Raw genomic sequence first — 20,391 nt, forward strand, 5'->3', positions numbered from 1 at the left:
GCAACAATTTGTTACACAACAGTAGATACATGGATTTTAGTATAAAAAATGAAAGTATAAATTAGGATGCCAAAGAGCACCTAGAAAATTGGAGGTGCCAGGAAAGGGTCCAGGAGGCTATGTGATAAGAATCTGGTTGCTTTGTGTTTGCCCCCTGCTTGTTTGGATTAGGAGTCAGTAATGACTATCACATGTGAGTTACTTTTATTGGTCATCTGGATAGCTGTTCATCACCTTCCTTTCTGGTTGCATGTTGAGTCATTGCTCAACAAGAGTTGGCCTCTCTAGTCTGGAAACAGAGCTTTTAATCATGCTCCTTATTTGTTTCTCTCACCCCCAACACTTTAGCCAATGATCAGTGGCTGGTATAAGAACTTTGACTTGTTTCCATCCATTCTGTACATACCTATCCAAATCATACTAGAAAGAAAGGGTCATATTTCAAAAAGTAGCAGACCTTGGACTAAGCTGAGGGAATGGTGAGACTTTCAGGGGTTCTTCCCGGTTATCTAATTTCAATTCATTAGGGGCTTGGGGGAAAATGGGGAGTGATTGCTAATGGGTACAGGGCTTCTTTTGGTGGTGATGACAATGTTCTAGAGTTGATTGTGGTGATGGTTCACAATTCTGTATACTAAAAACCATTGAATATGTACTTTAAATGATGTGATATGTGAATTTTATCTTAATAAAGCTGTTATTAAAAACAAAAACCAGGAAGAATGGGACAGAGTCAGGAGGGCACAACTTTAACTTTGAATGATCAAAACCCTACTCTGACTTTGCAGTGACTTCATTGTTGATCTTGGAGGCACAATTTTTGAAAATATTTTCTAAATTACTACAAAATAATAACTCAGTTTTATTTATTTACAGCCCTTAGAAACAAATGCTGAGACACCTGGATGGTGTTTATGTACTGTTTAAGGGAAAGAAAAAATTAAAATTTATTCAGTGTCTTCACTGAAATTGTCAGGCACTTGGACATATGTTATTCATGTAATTATTACATAATTCTGTAAAATAGGTAATGTTATTCCTATTTTAAAGCTTAGAAAATTAGAAGCTGTAAAGGTTAGGTATTTTTCCAGGGTCACAAAGAAGGTGACAGAGTCTAGATTCGAATCCAATTGTCTGATTATAGGTTTAGTGTCCCTCCTCCAATATCATAAAGGTACCATACAGTTTGCTTAGCTGTCATGTTTGGCTGTCTTTAACAACCTTGCGATTTGTCTTTTACATGTACATATTCTCTGACCCTTAGTAGATTTTAAGTATCTTATTGGCAGAAAGCATTTTGGGAGTAAGTTTTATATCATTTTTTATTCCAATTAGTCTAGTGCCTTGGGATAATAAGAAGTTTGGGATGATGATAAATCTGGTATGTCTGGGTTGATGCTATAACCTTATGTATGACATATCATACCACTGAGAAGCCTCACAATCTGCAAAATTATGCAATAAAAAACCGACAAAATAGGATTGGAGAAGGCCACTCAGAGCATATGCAAATCTATGGCTTGATTACTATCAAAAAAACAATTGGTTCCTCAGGAAAAACTTTAGACAGCCCAGGTAGGCAGTTTAGTGTGTTTGAAGACTGCTTAAAGGAATAGTAAAGATGCAAAAAGCAATGGAGTGAAAATCCTGGCATGCAGGTGTGAAGACAATGTAGATGGCTGTGGGTTCTTGGCGCGCTCATGGCTGAAGAATGACCAGACATGCCAAAGTTAGGCAAGCATGAAAATGAGGTTTATTGAGGAGAGAAAGATAGGATTATAGGGCAAGAGCAAGATATAGGTTTACAGAGCATGATACATATGCTATGGATGATGACCAGACCCATTGTCACAGCAGGGCAAGCAAAAGGAGGGGCAAAGAGAGAGAGCTTGGCTATGGTCTGCATCTTATTTTATAATGTCCGGATAGGGACCTCCCTTGTGGTTCAGAGGTCACCATGGAACCACTTTGATTAGATAGCTGGGAGTCACATAACCCGAGCTTTAATTACGCATGTGGGTTCTAGGTCACTTTCTGGACTTTATGGTACCTATGCGGCTTGGTCCATAGGCTAGAGAGTCCCCTGCATATTTTTGCAGCTGGTGCGCCAAGTTCTGATTGGCAGATTTACAGAGTATTCCCCCCTCCCCCAGGTATGGAGAATCAGGGTTGGGCAGGACCAAGGTCGGGGCAACAGCACCCACTTTCATCTCTAGGAGACCTGGAATTCCTCACTATCTACCTAACAAATGGAAGAAGAGCTGAGCTAGAGGGGTTGCTGTAAAGGTGGGCAGAGGAGCAAGTACCACCTCTGCTAGCTAATAGCTCAGCAAGGCTGAAGGTGCACATCTCTGGGAAGGAGCTGTGGAACCAGGAACTCATTTTTACATTTCTCAAAATAGAGCTGAAAGGGTTCTGTGCAGCAGCTGAGCTGAGGGTAGTTAACCATTCCTGCTGTGGCCATAATTCTATTATTGCTATCCAGCTCTCTTACCTATGAAACATTCCCAACTTTCAAATTATGCTGACAGGATTCCCCATATACCAATTGTGTATTTACTAATTGGTGTTATATAAATGTGCTGTAGCAGAACAGACTGTATCTTAAGCACATGCTCTGAACCAAGACTGCCTACCCCAATCCTGGTTCCACCATTTATATCTTTTTGACTTTGAAGCCCAATTTACTCAACTCTAAATGAGGCTAATCGTAGTATCAGAGGCTGTTGGGGCTGCCAGCCTGACTGCTGAGAGCTGCTGTTATGGTGGCTGCTCTGTGGGGCTTCTTTTTTGTTCTGCTTCTGCTGCTGCTATCAGGGATACGCAGAGCTCGGAGATGAGAGTTTTGTTGTTTATGACATGCCTTCTGGATTTATGTAATAGAAGTTATATCAACAGCTTACAGATGTGATCCTGTCCGAGTGGCTATCACTTTAAAAGGAAAAATGAGAGCTAGATATGTGAATTACATCAAAACATCAGAAGTGGTCAGACTGCCCCATCCTCTCCAGATGAAATCTTCAGGTCCACCTTCTTACTTCATTAAAAGGTAGTCATTGGGCCGGACAGACTTTCTGTTGAACCCAAGGGTTATTGTGACGGTTTTTCCATTGTTGATATTTGTGCTTCTGGCCAAAATAGTCAACAAAAGTTATCCTGACATGAGATAGGAGATAGAACAGTCAATGAATATGCTGAACTCCAACAGTGAATGTCCTCATGTTTCTGAGTTCATGATAAGACTCTTCACTTCAGAATCATCTGGCAAATCTAGCAGTGGAAGCAATAAAACAGGCAAAAATGGGACTAGAAAAAGGAGGGAGTCAGATATCCCAAAGCTGGCATTTGCACAAAGATGTCAACACTGGGTAGTATCCAAGTCTTGAGGGAAAATGTGTGAAGCAACTACTATAGACTTGAGTCATTCTGAAAGTTGATCTTTTACAACTAACTGTTGTATACATTAACTTTTCAGCACATGTTTTGTACTTGGAATACATGAAAACCCAGCTTTCATCTATTGTCTGTATGAAGTCAATATTGATGTCACTATAAAAAATGACATCAATAAATTATATGAAATATACATTATGCATATTAAAATAAGCCTTAATCCACAGAAAGAATCATAGTATCTAACTCATAGAGTTGTTATAAGGAATAAGTAAGTCAATATATGCAAAGCCTATGTATTATGACCTCAATAAATGTTGCCAGGAACTTGGAATAACTAACAAGACCAGTAAAAGATACAGGAACTGGATTAAAGCAGCCCTTTGTGTCTAGGTCCTGAATGAAGGCAGGCTGCAAAAACAAGGGGAAAGCAAGGATTTGATCTAAAATGAAAGGTCCACCACAGGAAACTAATAGATGGAGCAAGTATTTAAGGAGACACATCCTGGAGACATTCCCAGAGGTGACAGTAAGCTAGAAGACATTGCTCATTGGCAGGCAGTGAACAATTAAAGGAGATTTTATTCTTAGTTAAAACTTATATGTATATTTAGTCCACAATCCACAATCCGATCTTTCTACAAAGAACAAAGAAGATTCCGAGTAAAGGAAAGGTTACATTACCTATTTCTTAGGGTCCTGTGATGTATGCTGAGGGTTGCTGTTGTCCAATCTTCTTGCTTTGTTTCTTTGAGTGTCCACTGTCATTTTGCTTCCTTTAAGTTCCTCCAATTATAAACTGTTAGATTTCAAGTAAGATCAACCAAGCAATTTTTGTTCAGATAAAGAATTATTGTTTTTAGAGATCAACTCAGCCCACTACTTAAGTATCCTGGAGTCCCTGAGTGTGCTTTCTTTGGAAGGCAGAGAAGATGGAAGGTGAATGTGGGGTGGGAGGTTGGGGTAGTTGATTGCTGAGAATCCAAGATGGGAAAAGAGTCTCTGAAGAAGAAACATGAAGACATACCAACAGCTGAAAGATTATACTTGTCCTCTCACTTGGCCACTAGTGTTAGAATTAGGGGTGATGGTTTGCTATCCACTGAGTCAGTCCTGGCAGCAGTTTGAAAAATTATTGCATTTGTTTACTAAATACTATTTTCATACTCTCTACAGTTGCAATAGCCTTGCCATATTCTTCCTCCTTTCCTATACTGCCAAAAGCTCCATCCTTCAAAAATCTCATATCGGTTGACATCACATGATTCGGGCTGTTCAATGATTCTTGGTCAGGATGTGGAGTCTTGTTGGATAGTCCAAAGAACTCATATCCAAGCCATTGTTATCAGACCAAAGTTTTTTTAAAAATAAAGTTTCATGTATCTACTTAATGGAAGCTGTAAATACACATCTTTATACAGATTTCAGTTGTTTTGCCAAAATTTCTGGCGTATTTCCCAGAAATTACAATAGTTAACACTTAGTGATTATTATGTGCTAAGTGCTGTTCTAAGCACATGTATATATTCATTTAATCTTTGCAATAAATATGAGATCGAAACTATCATAATTTTCATTCAGAGATAAAGAAACTAAGATTCAGAAAAGTCACTCTGAGCCTGAGCAGATTGCCTCTAGTTCCCTGTTCATTACCACTAAACCACCCTGCTCTTTGAGATGATGCCATTGTGATATACTAGATCTGGTCTGATACAAATATTAGAAACTTTATAAGCCATATCAGAATCTAATTTATAATTCATTGAGTAGGGCCATCTAAAGGTCTTCTAAAGGTTTTTTTTAATCTACCAGAAGATAAGGGATCAACTTTTCAATTAATTCTTATATTTGTGATAGTTGTATATTTTATTATTTAGAAACACATTGTTGAATCCCCTTTAGATTGGTTTCTGTTTATATGACCACTAGCACTGATCAATTGCTGCATTTACTTTCTGCTTGGTTATCACATATTACCAAGAGGGCTGATTAGTGTATTTGATTCTGACAGTTTCTACTTTTTCTGGAAGCATTTGACTCACTTAGAGTTCTCTAAGTATATCTTGTTTATACAGACAGAAAAAATACACATCTATATTTTATAAATAGATACATACTTAATAGGATAAACACAATACAATTGTATATTGTCTCCTATTTATATTAATATCAATAAAATTGAATATTTCCTATTCTATTGACCCTTTTCTATTATTAATAAAACTATCTTTTGCACATAGTATGTTAATATTTTCTTTAATATCAATTGAGTATTGATTAATACTCAATTCATGGGTTTTATATACTCAATTTTTTCTAGTTAACAATGGTAATAATCAAAATTTTGATACTCAAATTATTACAACATGGCAGATGGGGATGGCTTCTTTGAATTTTAAGCATTGTCTCTGAAATTTTTGAAATTATCCTTGTTTTCTAATAATAACAACAGAAAGATAGATAGATAAGTGGATTTATTTAAAATTTTTTCTACCCTGAGACTTAGAATCAGTAATCCTCTATGGAATCTTATTTTTTTCTACTGCTATTGCTGCTGGGTTACTTTTCAACACTTTATAGTGTTGCATACTACTTTTCTTGTATTATGAAGTTTTAGTAACCACCAAGGCTTTTAATTATGCCCTAACACTGTAAGTCTCAGTTGCCTCAATTCCCTCATTTGTAAAATTGGTGTATTCAAAGAATTGTTTGGACCTTTGGATGAAATAACTCATGCAAAGTGCCTAAAAAATGTTTAGTGAGTAGTAAGTACACACTCAATGTTAGCTATAGGTATATATACAAATACATGAATATTTCCTCTTCTTTGGTACCTACCCTTCACCTGATCCACAGGGTGCTACTAGCTGCCATGTTATTACAAGTCAGCCTTATCCCTTGACTACAGTGTTTGATCTAGGGTTGAGTATTCTGCAGGAACCTAGGTCAAATGCCCGTTTACAGACTTTTACTATTTTCTTTTCTCTTGAGAAATAATTGAGATTAGCTAATTAGCAAGTTATAAGGTTACTATTACTGTTTTTTTTTAAATCAAAGTAAGCCTCTTTAAGATCTGTGAGCACCTTCTAAAGACAAAAGACACATTTATCTGGCTTGTCTTTAGTGAGGTGTCGGCAGCTCGTTCAATCAGCTATGACTGACGAGATGGGGGCAGAGTCATGGAAGATAAAATCTGCCTTGTTTTGTGGATTAGAGATGAGAGGGCAGTTTCTTGAAGAAGAGGAGCGAGGCGTCATTGTGTGCCAACCAATCAATCCCAAAGTGTCTAATACTAACTTGGAAATCAAATAAATGATCCTAAGAGGAATTATTGATATTCTAGGGCAGTACAGTCTTATAGAGCTTTCTGTGAGGATGCAAATGTTCTCTATCCGTACCGTCCAATATGGTAGCCACTAGCCATACATGGTTGTTCAGTACTTGAAATGTCACTTGTGCAACTGAAGAAATAAAATTAATTTTCTATGATTTAAATTAATTTAAATTTAAATAGCCACATGTGGTTAGCAGTTAATGAGCAGCACAATTTTAGAATTTTCATTGGCCCACAATGAAATGGTGTATTATATTTACTTAAAACTTCAGAATTTGGAATCAATTCTGTGTACAAATTTGGTCTTTGTCATTGATTATCTGAATGAATTCAAGTAAGTTACATTACTTATCCAAGCCTCAGTTTTTTCAACCAAAAATGGAAATAATAATCCCTATTTTATAGGCTAGTGCTACTCAAAGTGTGGTCCACATATTAGAGCCCATTGGAGAACTATTTGTTACTGGTCAGAAATTAAGAATAAGCATTAAGAAACTTTTATAGAAATTTGACAGAGTAATTTTATGTCTTTTCAATTTAATGAAGTTTTGTATGACATTTAAAATTTTCATTTTCCTAGCAATTTGTTTTTGTTATATTTTACAAAAGTATTAGTCTGCAACAGATTGCAAATAAAACAAAGTTGGCCCTTTTCCACAGATGGTTTGAGAAGTACTGTTGGAGATTCACTGCCAAGATATAGGTAGAGGGTCTGTAATGACATCTGTTATATAGAAAGTAAATGATCAATGGCTATTAGTATTAACGTCAGTCTTACAATTTCTCAATATCTAAGGTAATAGAAACCATTTCCCCTTTGGATTGCTCAAAATATAATCACATTGATTTATTCTGTTACTGGCTAACCACGTCCTTGCCTATAAATCTCTGCTTCTTTGAAGAGCCATAAGGCACAATAAATTCCAGCCTAAGCAAGAGTGAGACCCCATCTCTACTAAAAAATAGAAAGAAATTATCTGGCCAACTAAAATATATATAGAAAAAAAATTAGCCGGGCATGGTGGCGCATGCCTGTAGTCCCAGCTACTCGGGAGGCTGAGGCAGTAGGATCGTTTAAGCCCAGGAGTTTGAGGTTGCTGTGAGCTAGGCTGATGCCACGGCACTCACTCTAGCCTGGGCAACAGAGCGAGACTCTGTCTCAAAAAAAAAAAAAAAAAAAGAGCCATAAGGCACAATAAATTAAAGTCACTGAGTTAAAATGGCACATTATTAATGATTGATTATACTTTTGATTCAAGAATGTTTTGTTAACAATGTATGTAATAAATCAAGTTTGTTACCCTAAATGCTTAATGAGCAATATGTATTTCAGTGAGTAAAAGGACTATTGTAATTGTGTAAATGAAGAATACCCAATCTAAAGTTTTTTTTTGATTCAGTGAAATATCCAATTTAAAATTTTAACTACAATAGTCACCAGAGAGCATATGTGCTTGATAAAAGGCTTCAGTGAAGATTCTTAGAAAATAAGGATAGACTGAAGTAACAAAAGTTGGACATTAAAAAAAAGTAGGTACAGCAAAACAAGACATATGATGTGTTGCCATAACATCAAACTGAAATTATGTTCAAAATGAAATAATTTCTGTGCAGTGAACAATAGAGCATCAAAAGAAACAAAAGCATATATCTAGGACTTATTGAAAATTCAGGAATATAGGAAATGCCTATAGCATGAAAGCACACTTGAAAAAGCTGGTGTTGAAAAAATTAGATGGAGGCCAAGCATGGTGGCTCACACCTGCAATCCTAGCACTTTGGGAGGCTGAGACAGGAGGATCACTTGAGGCCAGGAGTTTAAGACCAGCCTAAGCAACATAGTGAGACCCCATCTCTACCAAAAAAAAAGAAAGAAAGAAAGAAAGAAAGAAAGAAAAATTAACCCGGCCTGGTGACACACACCTGTAGTCTCAGCTACTTGGGAGGCTGAGGCAGGAGGATTGCGTTAGCCCAGAAATTTAAGGTTTCAGTGAACTACGATGATGCCACTGCACTGCAGCCCAGGCGACAAAGTGAGACAATAAGTAAATAAATAAATAAATAAGTTTTTAAAAAATTAGATGGGGCTTAAAAATTAGAGACTGTTTCATCAAAATGAAGCTATACACATGTTTCAATATGTTTTGTTTAACATTAGTCTGGATGGTTGAGTTTCTTCTCCTTTTCCTTCTTCTCTTTCTGCTTCCCTTTCTCATCCTCTTTTTTATACTGTCTGTGGTTACTTAAGAACTAATTAGAAAAGCTTTAAAAATGAAGAATAATTGTCCTAGATTATGTGTGTATGTGTGCATGTGTGTGTACACAAATGCATATACAGATGAATGGTTTAAAATGTCTAGTAAATATTTGAATTGGTAGATCACATCCAGAAGAATCAAGTAATATTCTTAATTCCTACTTCCTAAGATGAAACATTAAAAATATTTTGCTTTTAATTTTATGTGTTTTCAGTGTATAGACATCCATGTGAAATGCCTTCCCAAAACATAAAATAAGAGAAATAATTCTTGTATTATTTGAAAGTTAAACTTTGAAATGATCACATAGTGAATTGGAGTATAAAGATATGCAAAATCTCCTAAAGAGACAAAATGGCTTGCAGGGGCAGACTAACCACACTGAATTTCTAATATAATTAATGGAAAAAAGTGACAAGCAGGTGCATATGAGATTGAGGAATGGGTATTATTCATCCTGGAATGTAAAGAGAAAGGAGTCTCGGAGGCACAAGTTGGCACTGGCCATCGGCACAGTGTGGGGTAAGGAGAGGGCTGGTCCTCTTCTGGTCTTGTGAGTCTCCATCTGCCTCACAGACAGAAATTTCACTCCTGTAGAACAAGGCACATCAGGATCTCAAAACGCAATGCCATTTAACATTAGAATCAAATAACTGATTCCCCTTATTCTGATTCCATGCTCACCAGCCAGCCTTCTGCTTATTTGGCTTTGTATGTAGTTTGTCTACAGAGATGTGCTGATGAGTAATTCTAATCCACTCTACCATTAATTTTAGATTGGAATTCTGATATATTAATCTTTTATTCTTGCTTATCTCAAGCCCATCTCTGGAAAATCGACGCATTGTCAGTGTGCTGACAAAATTAGATTTCTTTACTTGTCACACTGAGAACCAGCTCAAGGACTATGGTAAACCCATCATAGTAAGCTCTATCATATAAGGCTCTTGACTGGCACTCAGTATTCTCCAAACAGTAGCTCTTTGCATTCCCTGGGCCAAATGTTGACAAGAGTCAAGGACCCACATTAGGTTTTGATTTTAGCAATTCAGGGCCCTCAATAATTATGACTACTTGTCTTATTTTTATTTTTCTACTCTTGATAGTGCCTCAAAATGCCCCAGATGATACTATTTTGGAATAGCAAAGGTAGAATGTGATGAACATTTATGATGTGCTAATCCTAAAAATTAAAGCAAGACATTATTTTGGTAATAGATGATGTTGAACTCAAACTTTGCAATATGAATGACAGAAGAAAACTTTATTCTATGTAATGATTTCTATTCTACATGATATAGGGTGGTACCACTTTATGATTCATCTAAATACTACTTATAAAACAGGGTTCAGGCCGGGTGCGGTGGCTCACGCCTGTAATCCTAGCCCTCTGGGAGGCCGAGGTGGGTGGATCGCTTGAGGTCAGGAGTTCCAGACCAACCTGAGCAAGAGTGAGACCCCGTTTCTACTAAAAATAGAAAGAAATGATCTGGCCAACTAAAAATATATATAGAAAAAATTAGCCGGGCATGGTGGCGCATGCCTGTAGTCCCAGCTACTCGGGAGGCTGAGGCAGTAGGATCCTTTAAGCCCAGGAATTTGAGGTTGCTGTGAGCTAGGCTGATGCCATGGCACTCACTCTAGCCGGGCAACAGAGTGAGACTGTCTCAAAAAAAAAAAACAAACAAAAAAAACAGGGTTCACATTTAAAGTAAAATTATTGCATGCCTCAAGAATGTTAAGAAGTTAGCCTATCATGAATTAACTAATTAATTTCTACAGCTATAATTTATTGAGGGCCCATCAGTGTAAGGCACTGGTCGGAGGCCAGGGATGTTAAGGTGAATAAGACACAGTCTCCATGTATTTGGAGTTTATATTGTAATGGGAGATACAGAGAACCAAGTCAGCAATTACAATATATGAATAAGTGGTAAGTGATGGTGAAAGCAATGAATGTTCTGGAAACATGTAGAAGCACTTAACCTAGACATAAATAAAGTGCCAGAGAAACTTTCCTGATGATATTGGTAATGAAGTTGAGACTCAACAAGAGAAAGGGGGGCAGGGCCGAGTTCTGGAGAGAGGAAATAGTATGGACAAAGGCCTGGAGATCTTTTGAGGAAAAATGGTCAGCATAACCAAACTGTTGTTTACAAACTGGAAGTGGCAAGATTAGAGGAGTAAGCAGGGTCAGCGAAACTGTGAAGATGTTTGTAATCCATATTAGATTCTTTGGACTTTATCTAGAGAGCTATTGAAAAAATTCTTAAATATATTTATTACAAATATTTGAGACATACAGAAAGCACAGAAATATTTAAAATCTGAATATGCATCACCAGGCTTAAGAAATAAAACATAAGTACTCTTTAAATAAAAGAAAAACCTAAATAGCAAAAATTAAGCTGGGTTTGGTGGCTCATGCCTATAATCCTAGCACTTTGGGAGGCCAAGGCAGGAGGATTCCCTTGAGGCTAGGAGTTCAAGACCAGCCTGGGCAACATAGTGAGACCTTGTCTCTACAAAAATTAAAAAATTAGCCAAATGCAGTGGCATATGCCTGTAGTCCCAGCTATTCAGGAGGCTGAGGTGGGAGGACTGCTTGAGCCCCAGGAGTTTGCGGTTACAGTGAGCTGTGCTCGGGCCACTGCACTCCAGCCTGGGCAACAGAGTGATTCTCTGTCTCCAAAAACAAAAAGAAAACAAAACAAAAATTAAAAATACATATGTAATACAAACACACATATGATGGAATTTCCTGTGTACCCCTAACTGATGGTATTTTTTTTCTTCATGTTCCATTGAAAACACTATACCAAATTTGGTGTTATTATTCCTACACATTTGGCTTTTTACTTTAATAACATATGTAACTCTTAAGAAGCCAAACAAATGTATAAGTACATCCCAAACATTGCATGGGACAATACTGCAAGTATTGCAAATATCCATGCAATATTTTATTTGATAAAATATTTTATTTGATAGGTCTGGCAATTCAAGGGGTGAATGATGTGGAGTGATGTAAGCATGGGTGGAGAATGGGAGCCAGAGACACAACAGTTTGGAGGCAGTTTCAAGCAATAGTGGCCGGAACTCAAGTATGGCCAGTGGAAAATCGAGAAATATAGTTTAATTTTAGAGCTATATAAGAGGTAGAAAGTTCAAGGTTTGGTGACTGGTTGAGTATGGGGTTTAGGGAAATGGAGGAGTTAAAAGATAATGAAAGTGAAATACAGATTTGGTCAGTGGGATTGCTGATGGAGAGGAGTTCCATATTGGACATTTTGAGTTGGATGTTCTTGAAGAGCATTTAGGCTAATAGATACAAAATATAGTTAGATGCATTCTGAGCAATAAAGTAATTTAACATTAAACAGATCCAGGAAGCTATGGACATATGTACTGACCATTATCCATCTATGCCACTTAATCTCTGACACACCTCCTACCAATTGTGTCTGACCCTCTTCTTTCACTGAAAAACCCATTCCTATCCCTGTGAAGGAAATCAAAATATTTTATCCCAAAATATATTTCTTTTACACATTTTGAAATAGCTGTCAGAGAGCCAGCAAACAGCCTTGCAAAGCTGTCTTTTGTGGGGGAAATCTGCATTAATGCAGCTATGCCTTCTCTTGTCCAGATCTAGGAAAGATTAACTGAGAGTCTGGCACCTTAAAGATCTGAAAAAAACATTTATCATCTCTCAGAGAGAATATCATTTATTCTCTCTGAGGACTACCACCTGTGAGATTTTATCTACCTAACAAGACCACCTTTGCTGCCAAGCCTCCCCTTCTCTTGCTCCCATAACCTGTCTTGCCACTATAACCTGATTTACCACCATAATCTGACTTTGGCCATGCTCTGAGTCCCCCTTCTTTCTGTAACCTCAAGATGATATATAAGTTTCTGTGTTGGGAAATAGGCAAAGCCCTGCAAACCCCCTGAAACTTTTCATGTCTCTTAGCCTATTTCCCAACACTTCTGCACCCCATTGAGGGGTTGGGGTTATCACTCTGTAGTTTTCCTTGTGTACATGTTAATAAGTTTTGTATTCCTTTCTCCAATTAATCTGCCTTTTGTGAGTTGGTTTTTCAGTGAAACTTCAGAGGGCCAAGGGGATGTTTTCTCTTGGGTCCTACCCTTGTCCTAATTTTCTTGTTCCAAGCCTTTTTGGTAATCTAAATATAATTTTATTTATGAGTGTTGTACTTTTTATTTTCCTTTTCATCTCATTGACTTGGCCTCTTACTATGCTTTGGCATCTTTTCTCCCTCTCTCCCCAAATCAGTCTGTGTGTTTTATCTGTCTCAAAGAAATTGCTTCAGGAACTTCCGCAGCTATTGGCTGTGGTTTCCTTGGCAATCCCTGCCTCTCTGATTTTTTTTTTCTGATTGCTTAAGAGAAATCTGACTAAATCACTGATAACCACATATCAGAAATAGTAGAAGGAAACAAAAGGGCTCAGCATTGCCTCTGAGAAAGGACGTAGGCAGGTTTAGAGTAAACAGAAAAATACTGAGACCTAGGGAAAGGGAAGTAAAATGTGTGAAGAAGGTATTGATTTATACGGTTTGTTATTTTCATTTGTCAGTGAACTGTTGTGAGTGTTGTCAGATTTTGGAGATTAGCCAGCCAGCTGTGTCATCCATCCAAACAAAATACTTGTGGGCCTGGATCAACCAATGTAGAGTGCAGGAAAGCATATCCTGGATTATTGTGAAAATATAAAATACAAACCTTCAGAGAAGGAGGAAAAAAAGTTGTAAACTAAACTTGCACTAATGTTTACACTAGAAACATCAGTATCAACGCAAGGAGAATTGAGTAAAATTACTAATTACCAATTTTAATTGTAGGTCTGTTGATGCATTCATAAAATACAACTAGTGAGATTTTATTTTGTACGGTACTGCTATTCTGTATTCATGTTGCAATACTATTGCTGTTATTAAATGAAGACACCAGGGCAGAGATTAGGTACTTTGTATAAGGCTAATATAGGTACATAAATTTCTGCTAAAATTTAGAATATTCATTTTTAGAACCAAGCTTAACCATGTAGTCAATGTTGAGTGTTTGTGAACATGTAAGACATTTAACATAACTGTCATTAGAAAAAGTTGAAAAGACACCCATTTATCAGAAGCTTTCTGCTATTCAAAGCACATTGAGTATTATTTGGAATCTTAACTACACCAGGAGGGAAATTGAGAAGTGCTAATTTGTAGAACTACAGAGTATCATCTAGTAAATTCAGTAGTTGAGTTATGTACTTGAGTCGTTGGATTGAATTCTATCTCAATAACATTTGAATAAAAATACATCATTCGCCATGAAGTTATTTACTCATGACGTATCAATATAATTGATAATCACTACATATTTTATCATATTTAATCCAACATACTGTGATAACAGTTTTTTTCCAAGTTAAATCCCCTTTAAGTATCTGGAAGGACGTACTACTTTTACTTTTGCTGACCAATGCTGTGTTCGTCTCCCCAACATCTTTCCCACCTCATTCCATTGTTAACTAGTTCTGCTGTTTGGAGGGCTTGGCCACACCTCCAGCTCAGAGATGAGTCCTGATTGGGCAAAACTAATCAGGGTAATCTCCTTCACAGGGATTTGTTCAGGTAACCCGGGCCTGAGCCAATCAGCATTCTCCAGGACACTGGGCTTGGACCCGCTGTCTTGCGACTGTCAGGCTACGGACTGGAGTTGCTGTAGGGCCTCCTCCGGCCCTGAAGGGGGAAGCACGTGGCCCGTAACTGCTGGCAGCCATCTTGTGTTCTTGAGGGAAGCTGGCCTGAGGAGGACGCTTCAAACCTAGAGGGCGATGGGGGATTCGAAAACTCACATAGGATTCTGAAGGGCCACTCTTGGAGACTATCTCTGCACCCTTCTGTTATGTAAGTCACTAAATCCCTTATTTATATCAATCTCCATGGAATCAATATCCATACAATCCAATCAATATCCATACAATCTCAGTACATTGTAGCTACCTTGGGGTTTTATGTTGTAATTAATTGATTAATTCAACAACTGTTTATTATTAATATTAAGCATTCAATATCTGTAAGGCACTGTGCATACAGCAATGGTAAACATAGTTCCAGTCCTCAGAGAACCCAAAGGAACAGTTGAGGAGACAGACAAGAATATCAAGGAGTCTGCAGAAATTATAATACAAAATTAGAAAGGAGAGAAAGGGGGGACATCTAATTCAGAATGATGGGTTGTGGGATAGGACAGAAGGGGACAGATGGACAGGTGTTATCAGTGATTCCTACGAAGGGCTTCCTAACTTCTGTTTTTTTGCCGTGGATCTCTTTGGTGGTGTGGAGAAGCCAACGGACCCATTTTCAGGACAATGTTTTTAAATGCATAAAATATTTAGGATTACAAAGAAAATTTAGTGTAACAAAACGGCTATCAAAATATTTTAAAAAACAAATGTGTGATAGAGTAACATATATGCTTCTTTATTAACTCATTCAACAACAAGACCTAGCAGTGGTCATAATTATTAACATAATTTTGAGGTAGTAATGAGTGTAAATGATATTTTGAGTTGTTTGTAGCAATTGTAATGTGGTGTGAAAATATCTGTGGTTTGTTTTGGTTGCAGAATCACAGGTATTACTTAATGCCAATACTATGGTGGTTTGTGGCCTACATTTGTAATAGAAGGGCGTGCTAAATTTTATTTAGTGGTTTAGTTCAGTGTAATTTCCTGGCCCTGAATTCTTTGCCAAGTGAAAAAAGAAACCCTTGTGCTAAGAAGAGATAAAATTTGAACTAATTCTTGACCGACTGAAGGAGTTATCTAGGTGAATAAAATGGAAATGAGTTCTGGATGTATGGAACAGCATATGTAAAGGCATGGAGGCATGAAAGAGGAAAAGGAGCTGTTCATGGATTGTGTTGGTTAGAATGAAGAGTGAATTTGGCAATGTAGTAAGAGGTGAAACTGGAAAGATTGGCAAAATCTTTGGGACATTGGTTGATTGCACATTATGATGGTTAAATGTGATTCTGTCTTTCCTGTGTTTGCAATCCTTTGCAAATGCTCCATTGCCTAGCATATATAGTCCAAGTTTCCTACCTTGCTTTTTGTGATCTAGCCCAGCCTTCCATTCTAGTCTCATATGCCACCATTTTTTCTGTCACCTACTCTGCTCCAATGATTCTCAAATGCCATGCTATATTTATACATCCCATTTTCTTTGTCTCTGCTTATTAGCTGAGTGATCCCCTCCTGTCCCTCATTTTTCTCATCTGTAAAATAGGGACAGCACCTCACAGAGGAGTTGTGAGGATTAAATCAAATAGTTCCTGAAATGTGCTTGGAATAATGCCTAATGCATGGTAAGCTCTCAAAAAAATGATAGTTGTTTTCATAATAATTATTATTATCTGTAATGTCTTTTTCCCCTTGCCTATTTGGCCAATTCATATGCCATCTTTAAAACCTGGTTCAGACATTACCTCTTCCAGAAAGATTTCCTAATCACCTGATCTCCATTTCCTCCAGATAGAATCAATAACTTCTTATTCTATATAATATTGGGATCTTATATAATTTCAATTATATTTTTCACAATGTATTGTAATCTTATATTCGGTCATTTTTTCCATTTTATACTGTAAGCCCTTAAAAATAGGGCTGAATATTATTTTTTGATGTCTATGGTGTTTGATTTTACTGGAGGGACACTTATGCATTTTCACATTCATCAATGGGTTGCAGCCACTAATAAAGTGCTTTTAAATTCTGGATCTAGAGATAAGATTACTTCCCAAGTATAATGGTAGAATATTTGATATAAGTTTTTGATAATAATAGGATGCTAGACATGCTTCTTCCTATACACACCCTTTAAATTTTGTTTTCAAAGTTTTGTTCTACTGCACCTTCTTAATTTCTCACTCTACATACTTTTCTTTGGGGAACTAAGCCACTTCTGGGGCATCAATTTTACTGTATAATGATAACTGTTGTATCCAGCTTACCCCAGTTCTCTGTCTCCTAAGGTTCATTTCCAAATAACCAAAATGTACACCATATAACTCTTTTTGGATAAGCAACAAGAACTTCAACTCAAACCTTTTCCAGGTGTTGGTTCCAGACTCTTACCAACTTGTTTCATGCTTTCATCATCTTACCTGAATTACTGTACACTTCTTTAAAAAATTAATAAAAAATTTTTTAAAATCCAGGAATATATGATTTAGTTATTCCATCTTCCAGAGATAACTACTGTTCACTCTGTGTGATGTATATATTCTACCAAACTTTAGCATGCATATATTAACATGCTTACTATTTGATTTAGTTTCCTTGTGTTTGGTGTAGTTCCCTTGTACAGCAATCTGTTTTTGATACATAATTTTCTAAAGTATGAGTGAATTTTCTAAAAAGGCAAATCTCATCATCCTATTCCCCTGTTTAAAATCCCTAAAAAGCTATGCATTTTTTTGTAGGATAAAACTTAAACTTTTAAGTTGACATAAAAAGGCCTGAATGATTTGGCATTTCCTATCTCTCTAGCCCTGGAGTCAGACTTGGTCGTGCCATGTTCTAGCATTGAGACATTGGGCAAGTTTTTCCAACTGTCAAGTGAAGATAATAATGCTTATCAGAGGACCTAACAGCATATAAAGTGCCAAGCATACTGCCTGCTTGGCTTAGAGTTAACAATAAATATTGCTATTGTGGAAGAACAAAATGTTATTGTATATGTGTGTTCAGTCTCTGCTGCTTTCTGAGGAGGATCCTTTGAATTGCTCATTGGATAGATACGTGTCATTATATATATATATATGTCTTGTGTGTGTTGCATGTATGGGCGTATATGTTATTGTATATATGTGTTCAGTCTCTACTGCTTTCTCAGGAGGATGCTTTGAGGTGCTGATTGGGTAATGTTTTCACATAAATGGAACTAATTTCTTCCTCCAACAAAGAAATTAAGAGAGAAAAGGGAGAAAGAGATTGATTTGAATAGATTGGGAAGCAGATTGGAGATGAAATCCTGAGTGACTGGAGGATGAAGAGAGACCCACAAAGTTGTTTTTGTTTTTGTTTTGGGGGGGGGACGGGGAGGGTGGTAGGGGTGGTAGTAAAGTTTGATTAAAAAAAAAGATTTGAGAGAAGCCAACTGTTAGAGTAAATGGGGACTTTGGAGAGATAAATGGGTGAAGATCGTTTTGCTAACCCCCACCACTTCCCCCCACCCCCGTGCTCTGCAGCTTTAGTTACTTTGTCAAAGTTTTATTGTTGGAAGATTTACAATACTTTAGAATTTGACAGTAGGCTGACTTTGGCCATGAACTAGTCCAGTAATATTCCAGTTACTCAATTATTTGCCCTCCCTGAGTGTCCACCCAGCCCCCTGTACTTTAACGCTGACGTCTGCCTGAAAGTCATCTAACAAATATTTGAGTGACCTCCTCTCTCTCGGTTTTCTGAACCCATAGTTTTCCAAGGTCAGCCCCTAAACTCTTCTGTGAAGACTTTTCTGACACCTCAACATTAAAATTTGTCCCTCCCTTTTTTGTGCTACCCACCTCCCCGTCTTTGCTTTTTCGTCGCTCAGTTGGCTATGGTACTCAGTTGTTTGACTGTCATTCCTCCGGAGTAGCGCTTTATAAATCTACTAGCTCAGTGTACGGCACGAAGTAGATGGTTAGTAAATGTTTATTGAATGAGTGTCCTGTGCATCTCAGTGACATCACATCCTGCGTGCAGTTGCGTCATTCTGCACTTCTCTGCGGGAGGCTCAGAGGTCGGAGGGTTTAAGTGATTGTTTATAACGTGCACGGAACGTCTCCAACACAGCTAAGATTTCAGACCGCGTACAAGAAGCGCAGCCGGTGTGAGCACTGTGTCTCGATCGGCTGGCTCCAAGACTCCAGCCTCCAGCGGAAACACGCTGCCCGGGAGGCGCCGGCGCCAGGAGACTCTGGGAAAAGAAGGTGCGAGGGAAGGAGCGCGCAGCTCACTTATCGCGGTGTTTCCTCCCTCTTCGCTCCCGGGGGAGCTCTCGCGAGAGGAGCAAGGGGAAGATGGCCGTGCCCTGTTTTTCGGTGTGAGGTAGTGGAGGTGGCGGCTGTGGCGGCTGGACTGGGATTCTAGTGTCGTGCGTACCTGAGCTCTAGCTCCCCCCAGCGAGCGCGCGTCCCTTTGGGCCTAGGCGAGAGGCAGCTCTTCTTCCTCCGGGAGATGCGTTTGTCCCGGGCTCGGAGGTGCTCTGGGAGTTCATGCTGCGCTGGAGGCTCCTGGCCACCGCTCTAATCGCCTTGTGCCGCCGCAGCGCCAGCTCCGTCGCCGGCGGTGAGCCTCCCGGATCCCCCCCCCGCCCCTGGCGGCGGCGATGACCGGGGAGAAGATCCGCTCACTGCGGAGGGACCACAAGCCCAGCAAAGAAGAGGGGGACCTGCTGGAGCCCGGAGATGAGGAAGCGGCGGCTGCCCTCGGCGGCACCTTTACCGGAGGCAGGATTGGCACAGGCAGCAGCGGCAAGGGCGGTAAAGCCTGTCACAGGCTCTTCAGTAACCATCACCACCGGCTGCAGCTGAAGGCAGCTCCGGCCTCCTCCAATCCCCCCGGCGCCCCGGCCCTGCCGCTGCACAATTCCTCCGTGACTACCACCTCCCAGTCCCCGGCTCTTCTAGCCGGCACCAACCCCGTTGCTGTCGTCGCAGATGGAGGCAGTTGCCCCGTACACTACCCGGTGCACGAGTGCGTCTTCAAGGGAGATGTGAGGAGACTGTCCTCTCTCATCCGCACACACAATATCGGGCAGAAAGATAATCACGGTGAGGAGTGCTAGCCCCTCTCCACGTCCTTCCCTGAGCCTCGGATTTGCCTCCCTGGGCCTCTGGAATCCTAGGCTGCCCTCGAGCAGACCCTTCTTTCCTCTCCTTTGCCCATTAGCCGGGCCAAATGCTAATTGGTAAATCGTGACCAATTCAGTAACAGCATGCAAGTGATTAGGGGGTTGGTTTCTGTGGGTGCAAAGGAATGTTTCCTCCTTGTCCACTTCAGAGTTTCCTGTGAGAAGCTGTTTTGTTTTTCTTTGAACAGGCTTTCAGTGTACTGATGGTGGACCGTCAGAAATTTTGGGTTACCTCTTATCCAACTTGGCCTTTTTATTTTGTTTATGAAACTGTATGTTTTTTCTTTGTCTCCCTCCCACCTTGGGTTCTTTAATTTTGAACATATAAGTTGCCTACCCCCCTTCATTATCCCAGTTTGACTGTAACAGGTTGTGATTTCTACATGCCCTCAGGTTGTCTTTCTGCTTTTTGTCTGCTTTCAGGAAACTTACGATGGTTTGATTTCTGAAAGCCACAGAGTAGAAATCTGTTGGCATTTGATACTTA

General features: G+C 38.8%; 1 protein-coding gene and 1 pseudogene across 1 annotated transcript in view; both read left to right on the top strand.

Moving 5' to 3' along the window:
* The first annotated feature begins 1,369 nt into the window (after window positions 1-1,369).
* LOC123634849 lies at window positions 1,370-19,141 on the top strand (annotated as a pseudogene).
* Window positions 18,791-20,391, top strand: part of ANKRD13C (ankyrin repeat domain 13C) — an 84,207-nt gene continuing 82,606 nt past the window's right edge. The window contains exon 1 of the mRNA XM_045547754.1: window positions 18,791-19,824. Coding sequence (XP_045403710.1) covers window positions 19,380-19,824 — 445 coding nt within the window. The 5' untranslated portion in view covers window positions 18,791-19,379. The remainder of the gene's footprint in view (window positions 19,825-20,391) is intronic.

The sequence above is a fragment of the Lemur catta genome, chromosome 3, assembly GCF_020740605.2.
Source record: "Lemur catta isolate mLemCat1 chromosome 3, mLemCat1.pri, whole genome shotgun sequence".
Classification (NCBI taxonomy): domain Eukaryota; kingdom Metazoa; phylum Chordata; class Mammalia; order Primates; family Lemuridae; genus Lemur; species Lemur catta.